Source organism: Oryctolagus cuniculus, chromosome 7 (assembly GCF_964237555.1).
Source record: "Oryctolagus cuniculus chromosome 7, mOryCun1.1, whole genome shotgun sequence".
NCBI classification, from domain to species: Eukaryota; Metazoa; Chordata; class Mammalia; order Lagomorpha; family Leporidae; genus Oryctolagus; species Oryctolagus cuniculus.
The window spans coordinates 145,194,203-145,207,980 of NC_091438.1; the positions used below are offsets into that span (position 1 = coordinate 145,194,203).

Here is a 13,778-nt window from a genome sequence, read left to right on the forward strand (position 1 = left end):
GGGGGCGGTGCTGACCCGCCCCTCGGTAACTCGAGCCCTAGCTGGCGGGCCTGGCCGCCGAGTCTTTGTCCTCTAGGTTCCTCTTTCTCCCAGCAGGAGCTGAAAGGATGTGTGAAGGAAGGATCCCGGAGGGAGTGGCCAGCTCCAGCCGGCACAGCAGAGCTGCCCTGTGCCCAGGTGACAGGCACAGGCCCAAAGCTTAGGGGCACTTTCTCTGCACTACGCACAAAGCCACTGTCACAGCTGCACCCCTGTCCCCGAAATAGCGGGAGTGCAGCTGTGCACCCACTCCCACAACTCACCCACACTTAGCCACCCTGCTCCAACTCAGGCAGTGACACGGGGCAGCTGCACTGGCAGGCACGGACATGTGCAGTACACATCAAGGTATAGAAGTGACAGGGACCCCACCATGTGAGCTGGAGGGTGGCCCACCCAGACCGTCTCCAGAAACAAGAGGGTCCACCCAGGTGTGGGTGTGCCAGATAAACATCCACACACAGGCACTGGGACAGTCACATCACCCAGCCTCACCGGGTACAGGGACCCAGGACGCCTAGCCCACAACCAGACAGACACAGTGCCAGTGGAATGGGCATTTAATTGTCTAGGGTGCTCCCAGGCAAGGGACTGCGGGGCCTTTGGCAGAGCTCTGGCTCAGGGAACCAAGAAGAGGTGTCCTGGTCAGTGCCAGGCAGAGAGGCGGCAGCCCCAAGGCCGGGCTGGGACGGCCAGCACTGGGGCTGCTGCTTAAGACAATCTCGGAGACGGAGCGGAGAAGAGGCTTGGGCTGGGGAGAGGGTCCCCAAGGCCAAAAGGTTAGGAATGACAGGGAAGTTGGTCACAAGGTCCTTCGAGGCCAGGTGAGGGCTGCGGGGAGAACATGGTGACCGGGTCCAGGGGAACCCATCAGGGGGCTGGACTCAGGCCAGCTTCAGGAACTCCTGCAGCGTGTTTTGCTCCACAGCCTCCACGAAGAGCTCATAGTCCTGGGGGATGGGAGGCAAGCAGGGGTCACCCTAGGCCATGTGCAAGAGGCTCCAGTGCTTTGTCCCTGGCTGGAGTCCTCCGGCACTCCCCGCCCCAATCCCCGGGCCCATACCCCGCAGTATTGGTCCCCGTTGACGATCTGGGGTGGGGTGGCCTTGGGGTTGCCCGCCAAGGCTCGCATCTCATCCCGCAGGGCGTTGTCCTGGGAGATGTCCACTAGCTGGTACTGGATGCGCTTCCCGTCCAGGATGCGGGTCACCTCACTCTGCTGGGACTTGATCTGGGGCAGAGGGTGGGCAAGGGTTACTGGGTGGGCTGGAGAGTTTTGGCAGCGGGCAGAAGGCTGTGACCAGAGCTTTTGTTCCCTGCCCCCCCACCCCCAGGGGAGGGTTCCAACCACGAGGAATGCAATCTACAGGGTGGGCATCAAGTGGGATACAGTTCGCAGCTGGAGGAGCCGGCTCGGCGAGGAGAGAAGGGAGGGGAAGGCGGGGGAGCCCGGGTAGAAGCTAGGAAACGGCCACCCGCACCCCACGCGCACAGAGTGGAGGAGGAAGGGCGGGTTAAGGACGTGGTCAGGGTCAGGTTGGCAGCGGCGGTGCAGAGAACGAGTGCCTGAGTGTTGGGGGATGGGCGTGGGAGATTCAGGCTGGGGCTGCCGAGGATCCAGCACGTCCCATTGAAGGGGCTCAGGCTGGGGCCTTGGACTGGTGGTCCCTGGAGGCCGCGTTCCGCCCCCGTCCTGGGGAATGCTCCCAGGCGCCCGGGTCCGCAGCTGCGGACACGGCCCAGCGCCCTCCCCGGCGCCGGCCGCGCGTGGGCGCACACTTACTTCGCGGGAGCCGGTGACCGACGTGCTGTAGACGCGCAGGCCGCTCATGCTGCGGGCAGACGGGCGTGTTGGCAGACACGGGAGGCGGTGGCGGCAGCTGCACAGCCGAGACGACGCTGCCGCGCTCGGGAGCGGTTTCCTTCCTGCTCCGCCTGCGAGTCACCGCTCTCAGGACCAATCGGTGGCGCGGGTGGCTGGAGGGGCGGGGCCTGCACGACACCGCCCAGCGCGCCAGAGGCCCCCTCCCTTCCCCCACGGTGGCTAGACACCAGAGGACCCGAGTCCCACGTAAGGCCGCCCCTCTGCAGCCGCGCCACCACCCACTTCAGCCCTCCCCCGGTCCAGGGCTCAGCGTGAGGCTGGAAAGACCCGGTAAGGCGGAGGTGAGAGGCTGGCACAGCGGCCCCGGCTCCCCCGGCTCGGGGCATCCAACTACCCACTTCCCCCAGTGCCATCAGGAGTTGCCTCGGTAACAGCTCAGCGCAGTCCTTAGGAAGCCTCAAATCCCAAAGTCCCAAGGAGCCCCGCCCCAGGGCGAACGCTGCAGGACAGGAGGCAGAGGCAGTCTGCTAAGAGGATTTCCCCCAAGTTCCTCTCCACTGGGCAGGTTTAGACAAGGAAGGTGGTGGCAGGCAACACCCTCGTGAAGCCAGATAAGAGACAAGGTAAGAAGCTGACAGCTCCGGAAAACCAGGTAGCAGAGGTTGGTGACAGGACTCCAAAAAGCCTGGGCTCAGCTGGCCCTTGTCAAACAGCCACAGCTGGTCTTGGGGCGCCAGCTCAACCCCACTCCGTGCTGCAGATGGCAGCCCAAACCACTACGGCTTCCAGCAGGCACCAGGGAGCCCCCAAGGAGCAGACTCCAGCACCCAGACCAACGTCGGAGACTTAGTCCCCTGACGTCCCCCACGCCCAGGGCTCCGCCAGGTCTGAGGCAAACACGGCCATGCTTTGCTCTGAGGAAGCCACTTCCTCTCTGACTACCAAACTCTCCAGGGTCAGACTTGCTGCCTGCCTGGGCAGCTCTGCACACACACGGAAGATCTTACTGCTCTGACTGGCAGGGCAGAAGGAGATGCGGGCGTGAAGCTGGGCTTGCCAAAGGCCCCTCCTTGTTGCTGCCTGGGGAACCGGGCCAATACCCACCTTCTGGCTCCAACAAGCCAATGTGAGGGGTGGGCTAGAGGGAAGGCAGAAATAGAAGGCTATGGAAAGCTGGAGTCTATTAAATATTTTATTTTGTAATCAAAATAGGCAATACAAACAGTTGACATAACGAAGATCCATATAAATAACTGCTTATAAACTTTACAAGAAAAATACCCATGAGCATGGTGGCTGGGCTCCCAACACAGGGTGGAGACCAATTACCCCGCTCTCTGCTTTTAGAGGCAGAAGCCCAGAGGCTGAGGGGACGGCCAGCGGGGTGGGGCTCCTCTCAATGGAAGGGATAAGTCACTCCATAAATAAAACACAAACTTGTAAAAACACTTAAGGAGCCTCATTCAGGCTCAGGAGTGCAGTCCAGTATGCGGCCAACAGCCCAAAGCGTAGCGGGAATCTTAACAGTGGCTGACCCTGGGTTCCTGGGTTGCCGATGCTCCCCATACCCACACTTGGTCCCTGCTGGCCTGGCTCCAGATCTACAGAAAGCCTGGGGCTGGCCCAACAACCAGATAAAAACAATTGCAAGATGCTCCCTAAACCAGGAGGCAAGGAAAAAACAAACAGAACACTGAGGGTACAAACAAACAAAGATAATGAAAGCTGTACCTTAACAAAGCTGACCTGTAGTGGGTACTCCTGAGCTCCCCGAGCAGCTAGAGCAGGAAAGGAAAGGACTCCCCTAACACGAGAGGCACAAATCAAAGGCCAGGCACAGTCTCCAACTTGGAGGAAGGCGTAAGCAGCTTGACAGGGCCCTGTGGCCTCTGGGGGAAGTCTTCCCAGACCGCAATGACACAGAAGTCTGTATTCAAGGCCCAAGAGGGGGGCTACCTGGAAGGCCTAAGAATACGGGAGGCGGCTATACTGGCCATGGCCAGGGTCGAGGGGCACAGGGCAGCTGGAGAATGGGTGCTCCTGTAATATGTGACTGCGAGCAGATGAAGGAGCCCTGGCTATAACCCCTAGGCCCACAATCCGAATTGGGTACTTTGCCAATAAAGAAATCACCCTGAGGAAGAAGCAGGAGCCTGAAAAACCCCAGGAAGCCAGCTCAGTTCCCAGGAAGGCTGCCACACGCGGCCTGAGAATTCTCAAATGGTCAACGTGACTGGTGCTCCGCATATCCAGGCCCCTCTAACGAGCTGCAGGCATTAGCAAGGCCAGGTAGGGAGTGGGAATGAATGTGGCTCCATCCCAGAAGAGGGAGAAAGAGGTGAGCTGCCTGTCTCAGATGTCAGCCTAGGGCTGGGAACCTGTCTGTGAGGATTTATCAGTTGTACTTGCAAAAGTTAATTAGTAACTCGCCCTCAGACGGTCAATCAGGATCAGAGAACAAACGTAATCCCAAGAGGCCAAGCCTCTGTGACAGCAAACAGGCAGATGCAGTTCCCTCATCAACCCCTGGCCCCCAGATGCAGGCTCTTCCTTCTCTCCCCTCCCCTGGGAACCACAGACAGGAGGCAACACAGGGTTAAGGCTGGAACCTTGCTGGATTGGGCTCCCTGCGGTCCCTGAAGTGTGCAGCCTGTCCCACACCCAGCATTCCTCACTGTGTTGCACAGTTTTCTCCCATGTCCTGGGCATATCTGTCTGACATGGTGGTCCTCAAGTCCTCGATGTCACGGCGTAGCTGTTGAACCTCTTCTAGCTTCCTCTTGATCACATCTGGCTTCTGCAAATCTAGCTGAGTCCCCGGATGCTGTGTAGCTGGGGAGGAGAGTGTTTCAGAGAACGTTGAAGTCAGCTGGAGACAATGTCACAGTTTCATGTGGAGGGGCAGTATGGATAGACAGTGCCTGGAGGCCCAAAACCTTGGGACACAGCATTTTTTGAAAAAGGCAGCTGGGGATAGTGGGCTGATAACTGGCTGCCCAGGCCCACAATCTGTACTGCAGGCAAGGTACCCCATAAGGATGCCTGCTTTCAAAGCAGATTTACTGAACATCAATTTTGTGAAACATATAAAACCACAAAGGGTAGGGATCAGGCCTATGGACTCTGCTCATGCATTACTGTAAAGATAGGAAAGTTGGATGGGGGTGAAAGAATGAAGATCCCCGTCACAGGTTCCACACTTCTAAAAACTCACAGTGAATGCCCAAGAGCAGGGAGAGGTTGGGGTCGTGACCCTGGGCCCTCTGCGTGGCAATGCTACAGACAGCCTGCAGGTCTTGAAGGCAGCCGGCCAACTCCTGGTGTAGCTCAAACGCCAGCTGGGCTGTGTCTGGTGAGGGCGGAGACCCTGGCTGGGCTTGGCGCAGGTGTTCCTGGAGCGTCAGATTCTTCTCAATCAGGTCCTGGTTTTGTACTGAAAGCTAAGCAGAAAAATGGGCAAGAACATGTTCCCAGGGCAAGAAGAGACAGGGTCAGTGCCTGAGTGTGCATGGGTATGGATATGCGTGTGGAGGGGAAGGCACAAGTCACAGGCACTTCCTCCTCTCACCCCTGTCAACAGGCTTACTACTGCTCCAGCCCCGCCCCGGGATCAGGCCTGGTTCCTCTGTGGGGTAGCCTGGGCCCTGGGGGATCCAGCCCTGGAGAGGAAGCTGCTGCTCTCCAGCAGGCTCTGAGTCATCAGCCTCCAGGCTCCTGTTCAGGAACCAGAGATGTGCTCCTCCTAGGAACTCTATCTGAAGCCAGTCCCTCAGCCAACTCTGTTAGCCAGGCTATTAGAGACAGCTTAACGTGAAGGCTGAAATCTGAGGAGACACTGCTTTCAATCTCTCCCTGCCACCCAGACAAAGGTGGCCACCAGCCAGTCTGATCGCAGGCTGTCAGGAATGAAGGGGCCAAGGAAGACACTGTGGCAGGCAGAAGTCACCAAGTGCGAGCTGAAGACGCTGCAGACCTGGAGGAGTCAGTGCTGCATCGCGTCCTGCCTTTTCCAACTTCCACTTCAGTGCAATGAGGCTGCCTGCCACGGGCCTGCCAATCACGATCTGATTATGCTGTCTCCCTCTCCCTGACATCTTCATGCACTCTCCTGCCTTCCCTACCTCAGTTCTGTTGTAATGACCATGCACAGAGTTCCTCTTCCAGCTGCAGCCCTCTACTTCACCGGACAATGTGATAATCCTGGGAGACTCTTTCCTAAGCACCTGGCCAGTACCCGCCCCCCCACCCCCGCTGGTAGCTGTTTACTGCAGGAGGATCACCAAGCCCTCTGTCTTCTTGGCCCCTCCCCGCCACCTGCCCCAAACCCTATAAACTTGAAGGAAGACAAAGGGAGGAAAGAATATCTTTCCACATCTGAAAAACATTCCTGGGTAATTGTGGTATGCTCAAGTCAGGTTTAAGGCCTCTAACACAAAGCATGATGCAAAGCGCCTTCGCATTCCTCTGGCCCAGAAGCAGCTCAGTGGGGAGCTCTCGGAGCCTGGCACTCTTGCAGGTGTGGGCATGGGAAGCGCCGAAGAACCTGGCTTGGGGAGGCCTGGCTGATGCTGCTCACCTCCTTCACAGCTGTGCGCAGCTGCTGCAGGGCTGTCTCCCTCCGCTGGGCTTCCTCTCTCAGGACCTGGCTTGTTTCTTCTTCTTGAGCCACTTCCTGCTCTAGGCTCTGAATCCCAGGGCAAGGGTGGTGGAAGAACACAACAAGGGTACAGATCACGACACCTCTGGCCTGGACTCTAATACAGTGAAGTCCAACCCCACCCACACACTGCTGCTGAACTCGTTTCAGAACAGCCCTCATCTCTGAGTTCCCACTCAAAACCTTCTGTAGCCCCCAACCGGTTTCTCAGCAGACCCCTCCTACCCTTCCTTCCTGGAAGCCCTATCTCTTCCCCCTGCACACAGCCTCACTCAGCTGCAGTGACCGGCGTTCGTCCTGAAGGCTCCAGCTTCAACGCTTCTGCTTATTCCTCTGCCCCTTTGCTCAGACTGCTCTTCTGCCCCGTCCCCTAGGAAACCTCTGAGCTCACCCACTTCTCCTCAACCTACAAGTGAAATCCAGTGTGTCCTGACCCCACCCTGACACTCCTTCCCTCGTGGCTCACGAGCACCCCAGCTGCACACTCTGGAGTAGCACTTTCTTGAGGCAGGGACTAGGTCATTCCATCGAGTTCACTATTCGTTGTGCACTTACTGTGACAGGCACTGAGCACGGGAAAGAACACCAAACAGCCCAGTCTCTGAGGAGCTAACAGTAAACGCCCAAGAAGACAGTGCAGACTCAATGCTTTTGACAAAGGTGACAAGCAGCAGGGGAGGACACTCACAGGTACCAGGTGAGCAGTATGCACGTGTGTGTGGATGTGTGTGCAGGTATGGTCAGGGTCAGAGGGAGCAAGAGGTTTAAGTTGTTATCTCCTTCCTCTCATTCATTCTGATTTCCTCCCAATTTTGAAAGTGAGCTGAACAAATAAAGTAAAAAGAATTCCTTGAATTTTCCTATTTTCTAGTAATTAAAATATAACTGCCAATATAACCTCATGACCATGAAATACTCCAGGTGACCAGGATGAACACAATGTATTCTAGCAGATTTGTCTGATATTTTACAAACATGTATTTACTATCATCCACTTGAAAGAGAGAGCAAGCAGGCAAGAGTGGGCAGCTACTGGTTCACTCCCCACCTGCCTGACAGTCAGGGATGGGCTGGGCCAGGCTGAGGCCAGGAGCCAAGAACTCCAAGTACATGAGCCATCATCTACTGCCTCCCAGGACACATAAGCTGGACTGGAAGCAGAGTTGATGAGGCTTGATCTAACACTCAGATACACGACGTGGGCGTCCCAAGTAGGGGCTAAACCCACTGTACCATGAAGCCTACCCCTCCTCTGACATTTTAATTTGCCTGAGTAGTCTCATCATGGATAAATGTACCACTTAAAATTCTGGGCTTTTTCAACTTTTGTGGAACCCCAACGTTTCAGAAAATCTACACTGAGAACCCATAAACATTCTAAAAACCTACATGAACTGGATTGCAGCCTTCAGTTGTTCCTCAGAGTGAGTGCATTTTGTGTTTTGGGGTCAAAAAGAACTGAGTCAGCCTGCCTTTACCAGGTTTTCTTGGAGAAGTCAATGAAGGGAACCCCAACTCTGGCTCAAATAGAAACCAGGAACCACGTTTGATTCTTCCCTGCTGTTCATCAACCCCCTACATCTTGTCACTGATTCCTCTCAATTTTAACCCCTAAACATCCCTAAAATCTGCCCTTCACATCTCCTCCCTGCTATGCTGCCCTGTGCCAGTCCCCCATCTTTCGCTCACATTTCTGCAGCAGCTGCCCAGCCTTGCCTCTCCCCAGGCTGTCAATCTTCTACACTCAAATCTGAGCAGCAAACCTGACCACATCATACCCCAATTAAATGCTGTAACAGATTCCCATCACATACCTAGAGAATAAAAGCTAACTTAGTTGGATAGACAAGGCCCTCCTACCACCTAGAATTCTAGCTCTCCTCTCACCACTTTAAACCAAATACAGTCATGAGCTGCATGATGACATCACTCAACAGCAGAACACGTGCTGTGATGGCAGTTCCCGAAGACTCTACTGCCTAGTGACATCACAGCTGTCTCAGTTGGTGTAAGCACACATTATGAAGTGTGTACAACACTGAAAGCACCTAATATATTTCTCAGCACCATCCCCCCCATTAAATGGTGCCTGCTCGCATGTCGACAATATCAAACTGCCAGAGGTCCATGTTCACACTGTGCTGTTTCACACCTCCATGTTCCTATTTATGCTGTCCTTTGTATCTGGAATTCCAGTATCATCCACCCAGCTCTTCCTCATCCTTCAAGTTCTGGGTCTCCAGAATCCTTTCCTTGATCTCCCATCCTTCCTCTGACTCTTCTGTGTTCCCTCAAGGTGGTGTGAACACTGCTCTCATAGTATTGCACTGAAACTCCTGTGTTTGTCCTTCCAAGACTATAGGCTTGGGGCTGGTGCTATGGTGTAGTAGGCTAAGCCTCTGCCAACAGTGCCAGAATCCCATATGGGCACTGGTTCGTGTCCCAGCTGCTCCTTTTCTGATCCAGCTCCCTGCTAATGGCCTGGGAAAGCAGTAGAAGATGGCCCAAGTACTTGGGCCCTTGTACCCATGTGGGAAACCTGGAAGAAGCTCCTGGCTTTGGATTGGCTCAGCTCTGGCTGTTGCGGCCATCTGGAGACTAACCAGTGGATGGAAGACCTCTCTCTCTGTCTCTCCTTCTCTCTAACTCTACCTCTCAAATAAATAAAATCTTAAAAAAAAAAAAAAAAAAAAAAAAAAAAAAGACTGTAGGCTCAAAAGCACTGACAGGTCTCATTTTTTTATCCTAACACCACACAAATTACAAATGTGACTGATTTCTACAGTGTCTTCATCAGGTCCTACCCATTATATCCCCAAGACTTCTGCTCACCTGCACTTGTGAGTGCAACTGATCCATCTTCTGCTGTTGCTTCTCCACAATCTGAAAGGCAAAGTTATCAAGGGAAGCTGCAGATAGGTCAGAGGGCAAGGGGCTGTTTTAGTCTGTGGTATGGCATCAGCAACACTGGCTATAGCCCTTTAATAGTGAGAGCAGGGTGAAGTCTAGTAAGCTCTACCTATAGGTGTGTAACTCAGACTCCCAATCCTGGCTAACTAGCTTCACACTTCTGTGCTCCAATCACAAAGAAGTTTCTATGGGAATGCAGTGGACCCACAACCACTGTTGTGTATGTGGTGGTGGTGGTGGTGGTGGTGGGTGTTCACTCTGATGATTGTAGGCAACAGCAACTAAACATTCTGATTCTTTGGCAAAGGACAGGGCAAAAACTTGATTTAATTAAACCTGTCTTGTCCAGGGCTATGATGGCTATTATTACAGCTTTAGTTATACTGACTATCTAAGGAGAAAGCCTGAACCATCCTGACTTCCTGTCCATTAAGACCTCAGGTAAGGGGCCAGTGCTGCAGCACAGAAGGTTAAGCCTTTGCTTGCAGTGTTGGCATCCCATTTGGGCGTGGTTCAAGTCCTGGCTTCTCCACTTCCAAACTAACTCCCTACTAACGTGCCTGGGAAAGCAGCAGGAGATGACCGAAGTACTTGGGCCCCTACCCCTACATGGAGACCCATGAGAAGCTACTGGCTTCTGACTTTGGCTTGGCCCAGCCCGGGCTATTGAGGCCATTTGGGGAGTGAACCAGTGGATGGAAGATCTCCCTATCTCTGCCTTTCATTTAAATAAAAATATTAAAAAAAAAAAAAGATTTATTTGAAAAAGGCAGTTATAGGGGCAGAGGCAGGCAGAGAGAGAGAGAGAGAGAGAGAGAGAGAGAGAGAGAGAGAAAGGTCTTCCATTCGTTGATTCATTCCCCAAATGGCCACAATGGCCAGAGCTGGGCCAATCTGAAGCCAGGAGCTGTTTCCAGGTCTCCCACAAGGGTGCAGAGAGAGGTCCCAGCACTTGGGCCATCTTCTGCTTTTCCAGGCCACAGCAGGGAGCTGGATCGGAAGTGGAGCAGCCAGGACTCAAACCAGGGCCCATATGGGTGGGATGCCTGCACAGCAAAAGGAGGCTTTACCCGCTATGCCATAGCGCCAGTCCCAATAAATAAATCTCTTAAAAAAAAGACCTCAGGTAGTCTGAACCATTCTGGGATTTTTTTTTTTTTTACCTGACCTGCAATTCCTGGCAGGCCCCTGACTCCCTCTTTCTGCTGAACTGAGAAAGCAGGCCACTCACTGGTTAGAGCTCTGTCCAAAGCAAGAGGTTCTGCAGGGGCCTAAGTGCACCAGCCTTCATTGTGGATTATCTAGTCTGGACAGGAGACTTCTGCCTGTACTCTAGATGAGTGACGTCTGCCTGTCACAAGGATGGACGTTTAAAATGGACACTTACTCTGCAGGGGCAACTTCTCAGAAAGCAAAACCACTCAGCAGCAAATCTGAGGTGGCCCCAGACTAGGATGTGTGATTCCCTCTCAATACACAATCTTCTCTTCTCTCCCAGCCTGCCCATGGTTACAGTCTGGACACCCTCGCTTACCTTTCGGAGAGAGTCGCATTCCCGCTGCCAGGACTCCATTTCTGCTCTTGGGCCTTCTCCACTGGCTGTCTGCTCAGCCTGCGCATCTTGCAGGCTGAAAGACAATGGCTCTTCAAGAACTTGGAAGTCCGAGAGATGTGGCTTTGACTCCTTGTTCCTCTATTTACTGTGTTTTTGGGCAAGCCATGTAGGCTCCTCCCAGCCACAGCTAGGGATAAGGTTTTTGGTCTGCTGCCATGCAGGCTGAGCCACACAGAAGCTGCTCCCCGTGTTAGGTTCTTTCCCCCAGGGGCCAGCACCTATACAATATGCCACCAATTCTCCACTTGCCACATTCTTTGCTTTTATATTTCACAAATAAACATTCATCACATTCCCTTTTGGGGGACATAGTTTAGGGCAGAGTCAACACTGTTCCCTAATCCTGCTTAGACTCTATCTTCTCCAATAGGTCCCCCATAATCACTTCCAGCATGGCCCATCTGCTGGAATAAAAAACAAGTCACTGTGGTTGAATATAGGATGAGAAACCCAACCCACCCCATTAGAAACTGGATTTGGTCCAAGAGGCTGTTGCAACAAAGCCATCAGATTTTCAGAAATTGTTATTAATATGGAGGAAGCTCCCAAGACGCCCTGAGAGTACATTATGGCATCTTGTTTTGTTCTCAGAACCTGTCAGGGCAGTGAGAGCATCCCCTAGGGCTGAGGATAAACAGATGTTCCTGATAGCTTTTAGCTTACAAAGTTCAAAATGTGGATAACTCCCCGCCCTCAGAAGTAGCATTTGCTTTTGAAAATGGACACATAGCTCATTTCCCAGTTTATGAAATGTTTTCATTCATTCAGTACTCACATGCTCAAGGGTTATTATAGCAGGCAGTGGATTGGATCCTTCAAAGGACAAAATAACAACTCCCTGCCCCTAGCACCCACACCTCCACATTCCATCCCAAAGACACAGTGCCGGCCCATAAGCAGCTTTTACAATCCAAAGAAAACTTAGCTCAGAGGAACAAAATTTGCCCAAATCACCCGAAGTCATGCAGGTGAAGGAATGCGTAGCTGGGACAAGACCCTAAATCCCACAAGCACATTTACTTGCATCTAGAGGACAATTCTGCTTCTCTCTCTCTCAGGCTTTCCAGCTGAACCTCCTTCTCTCGGCAGGCTTCCCGGCTTTCCTCCAGCAAGCTCTCCAGCTCAGTCACTCTCTCCTGTAGCTCTGTGCTCTTCAGCTCGGAATCCTTAAGCTGAGAGACAAGATCTCATACTTAGGTCAATAAGTCAAGGAAGACTTGGAATGGGCATTTCAAAAACGTTGTAGTCTGCTGCAAACTGACAGATGTGAATCCAGACATGACTGTTCTGGGATTTTCCTTTCAGAAAGTCCCAGGTAAGCACACAGACACTGAGAAAGCTCCCCTCTTTGGCCACTCCCTGCCTGCCCCATGCACGTGGACTCTGCTGCTACCTGCTGGCTCTGCTGCTGATGGTCTTCCAGTGTAGGAAGGTCAGCCAAGTAGCGCTCCAAGGTTTCAATACGCTGCTGCTTCTCCCGGTTCTGCTCTGCTTCCTTCTGACACTTCTTTTTCAAATTATTGATATGTTTATCACGACCTTTCACCTGGGGAAAAATTTTGAGAGTCTGTCTCCATTCATTCCTCTGGGACCTTGAACATCCAAAGTGATCACCGTCTTTGCCCTTGTGCCTGTGCATGGTGCTCAACTGTAATAAAGGCAGATGCTAGTCAAATCCTGCCTTTTGAATTAGGGCATAAACTGCAAAGCTAACACACTCCCAGTCAAGGGCAGAGAGGAAAAGCTCCCTAAGCAATTTTTAAAAAATTGATAGCATTGGGGTAGGTGTTTGGCATAGCAGGTCAGTCGTGCTGGGGACGTCTGCATCCTGGCTGTAGTCTCCATCTAGCTTCTAGCTAAAGCACGCTCAGAGACCACAGGTGATAGCTCAATTATCTGGGTCCCTGCCACCCATGTGGGAGACGATAATTAAGTTCCTGGCTCCTGGCTTTGACCTGGCCCAGCCTTAACTGCTGTTGGTGTTTAGGGAGTGAAAAAGCTGATGGGAGATCTCTGCCTACCTTTCAAATGCATAAAAATAAATTAAAATAAAATTAAACTTGTTAATATAAAGATTTTATCTGGCTCTGCCCAGGGTTCCTAGGAGGTAACCTTTAATTCCGTCTGGCAACTCCCTTGAAACCAGAGCTTTCATCCAGCTTTTCTATGCTTCATTTAAAGATGGGATGTGGGTGTCCTAGGTGGTGTGTCAACCACTCATCCGTAAATAGTTTATTATTTTAAAAAATTTTATTTTAAAAGCTGAGTGACACAGGGTAAGTGGGAGGGAGAGAGGGCGAGAGAGAGGGAAACCAAGACTCTTCCATCTGCTGGCTCACTCCCCAAATGGCTGCATCAACCAGCAGGACAAAGCCAGGAGCCAGGAACTCTATCTGGGTTTCCCACATGCATGGCAGGGGCCCAACCATCATCTGCTGCCTTCCTGGTGTAACAGCAGGAAGCCGGATGGGAAGTGCAGCAACCAGGACTCAAACCAGCACTCTGATATGGGATGTCAGTGTCATTAAGTGGCAGCTTAACTGCCCATGCTACAATGCCACCCCCACTTCATTCTTAAATGTGAGTGCCATTCAGAGATCACCAAGCCTCTAACAGAAAGACATCAAAACAGAAAAAAAAAAAAAATCTGAAGGAAACAAGAAACAATACTATAAGCAGATGTAGACACCCAAAAAACTATTTTTTTATTTTGAGACACCCAAAAAACTATA

The 13,778-nt window shown here is 52.6% G+C and overlaps 2 protein-coding genes across 4 annotated transcripts in view; both read right to left on the reverse strand.

Moving 5' to 3' along the window:
• Positions 1-581: 581 nt before the first annotated feature.
• SH3BGRL3 (SH3 domain binding glutamate rich protein like 3) lies at positions 582-2,895 on the reverse strand. Its single transcript, XM_008265906.4, has 3 exons — positions 1,823-2,895; positions 1,103-1,270; positions 582-989 (listed from the first exon to the last, which is right to left on the reverse strand). Exons 1-3 carry the CDS (start codon positions 1,868-1,870, stop codon positions 924-926), a joined length of 282 nt encoding a protein of 93 aa, XP_008264128.3. The 5' UTR covers positions 1,871-2,895; the 3' UTR covers positions 582-923.
• Positions 2,896-3,042: 147 nt separating this feature from the next.
• CEP85 (centrosomal protein 85) overlaps positions 3,043-13,778 on the reverse strand; it is a 53,136-nt gene continuing 42,400 nt past the window's right edge. For all 3 annotated transcript variants that reach the window (XM_051856832.2, XM_051856833.2, XM_051856834.2), the window contains 7 exons: positions 12,440-12,592; positions 12,067-12,218; positions 10,966-11,059; positions 9,354-9,404; positions 6,441-6,548; positions 5,079-5,304; positions 3,043-4,696 (listed from right to left, as the gene is read on the reverse strand). In XM_051856832.2, the coding sequence (XP_051712792.2) occupies positions 4,536-4,696; positions 5,079-5,304; positions 6,441-6,548; positions 9,354-9,404; positions 10,966-11,059; positions 12,067-12,218; positions 12,440-12,592 (945 nt within the window). In that variant the 3' untranslated portion in view covers positions 3,043-4,535. The remainder of the gene's footprint in view (positions 4,697-5,078; positions 5,305-6,440; positions 6,549-9,353; positions 9,405-10,965; positions 11,060-12,066; positions 12,219-12,439; positions 12,593-13,778) is intronic.

What these genes read in the sequence shown, in the direction of transcription:
- SH3BGRL3 (XM_008265906.4), bottom strand. Translation starts at nt 1,870, where the DNA reads ATGAGCGGCCTGCGCGTCTACAGCACGTCGGTCACCGGCTCCCGCGAA. An exon ending in CGGTCACCGGCTCCCGCGAA is followed by an intron (nt 1,271 to 1,822) that starts GTAAGTGTGCGC and finishes CCTCTGCCCCAG; the next exon opens with ATCAAGTCCCAGCAGAGTGA. An exon ending in ACGGGGACCAATACTGCGGG is followed by an intron (nt 990 to 1,102) that starts GTATGGGCCCGG and finishes CCCATCCCCCAG; the next exon opens with GACTATGAGCTCTTCGTGGA.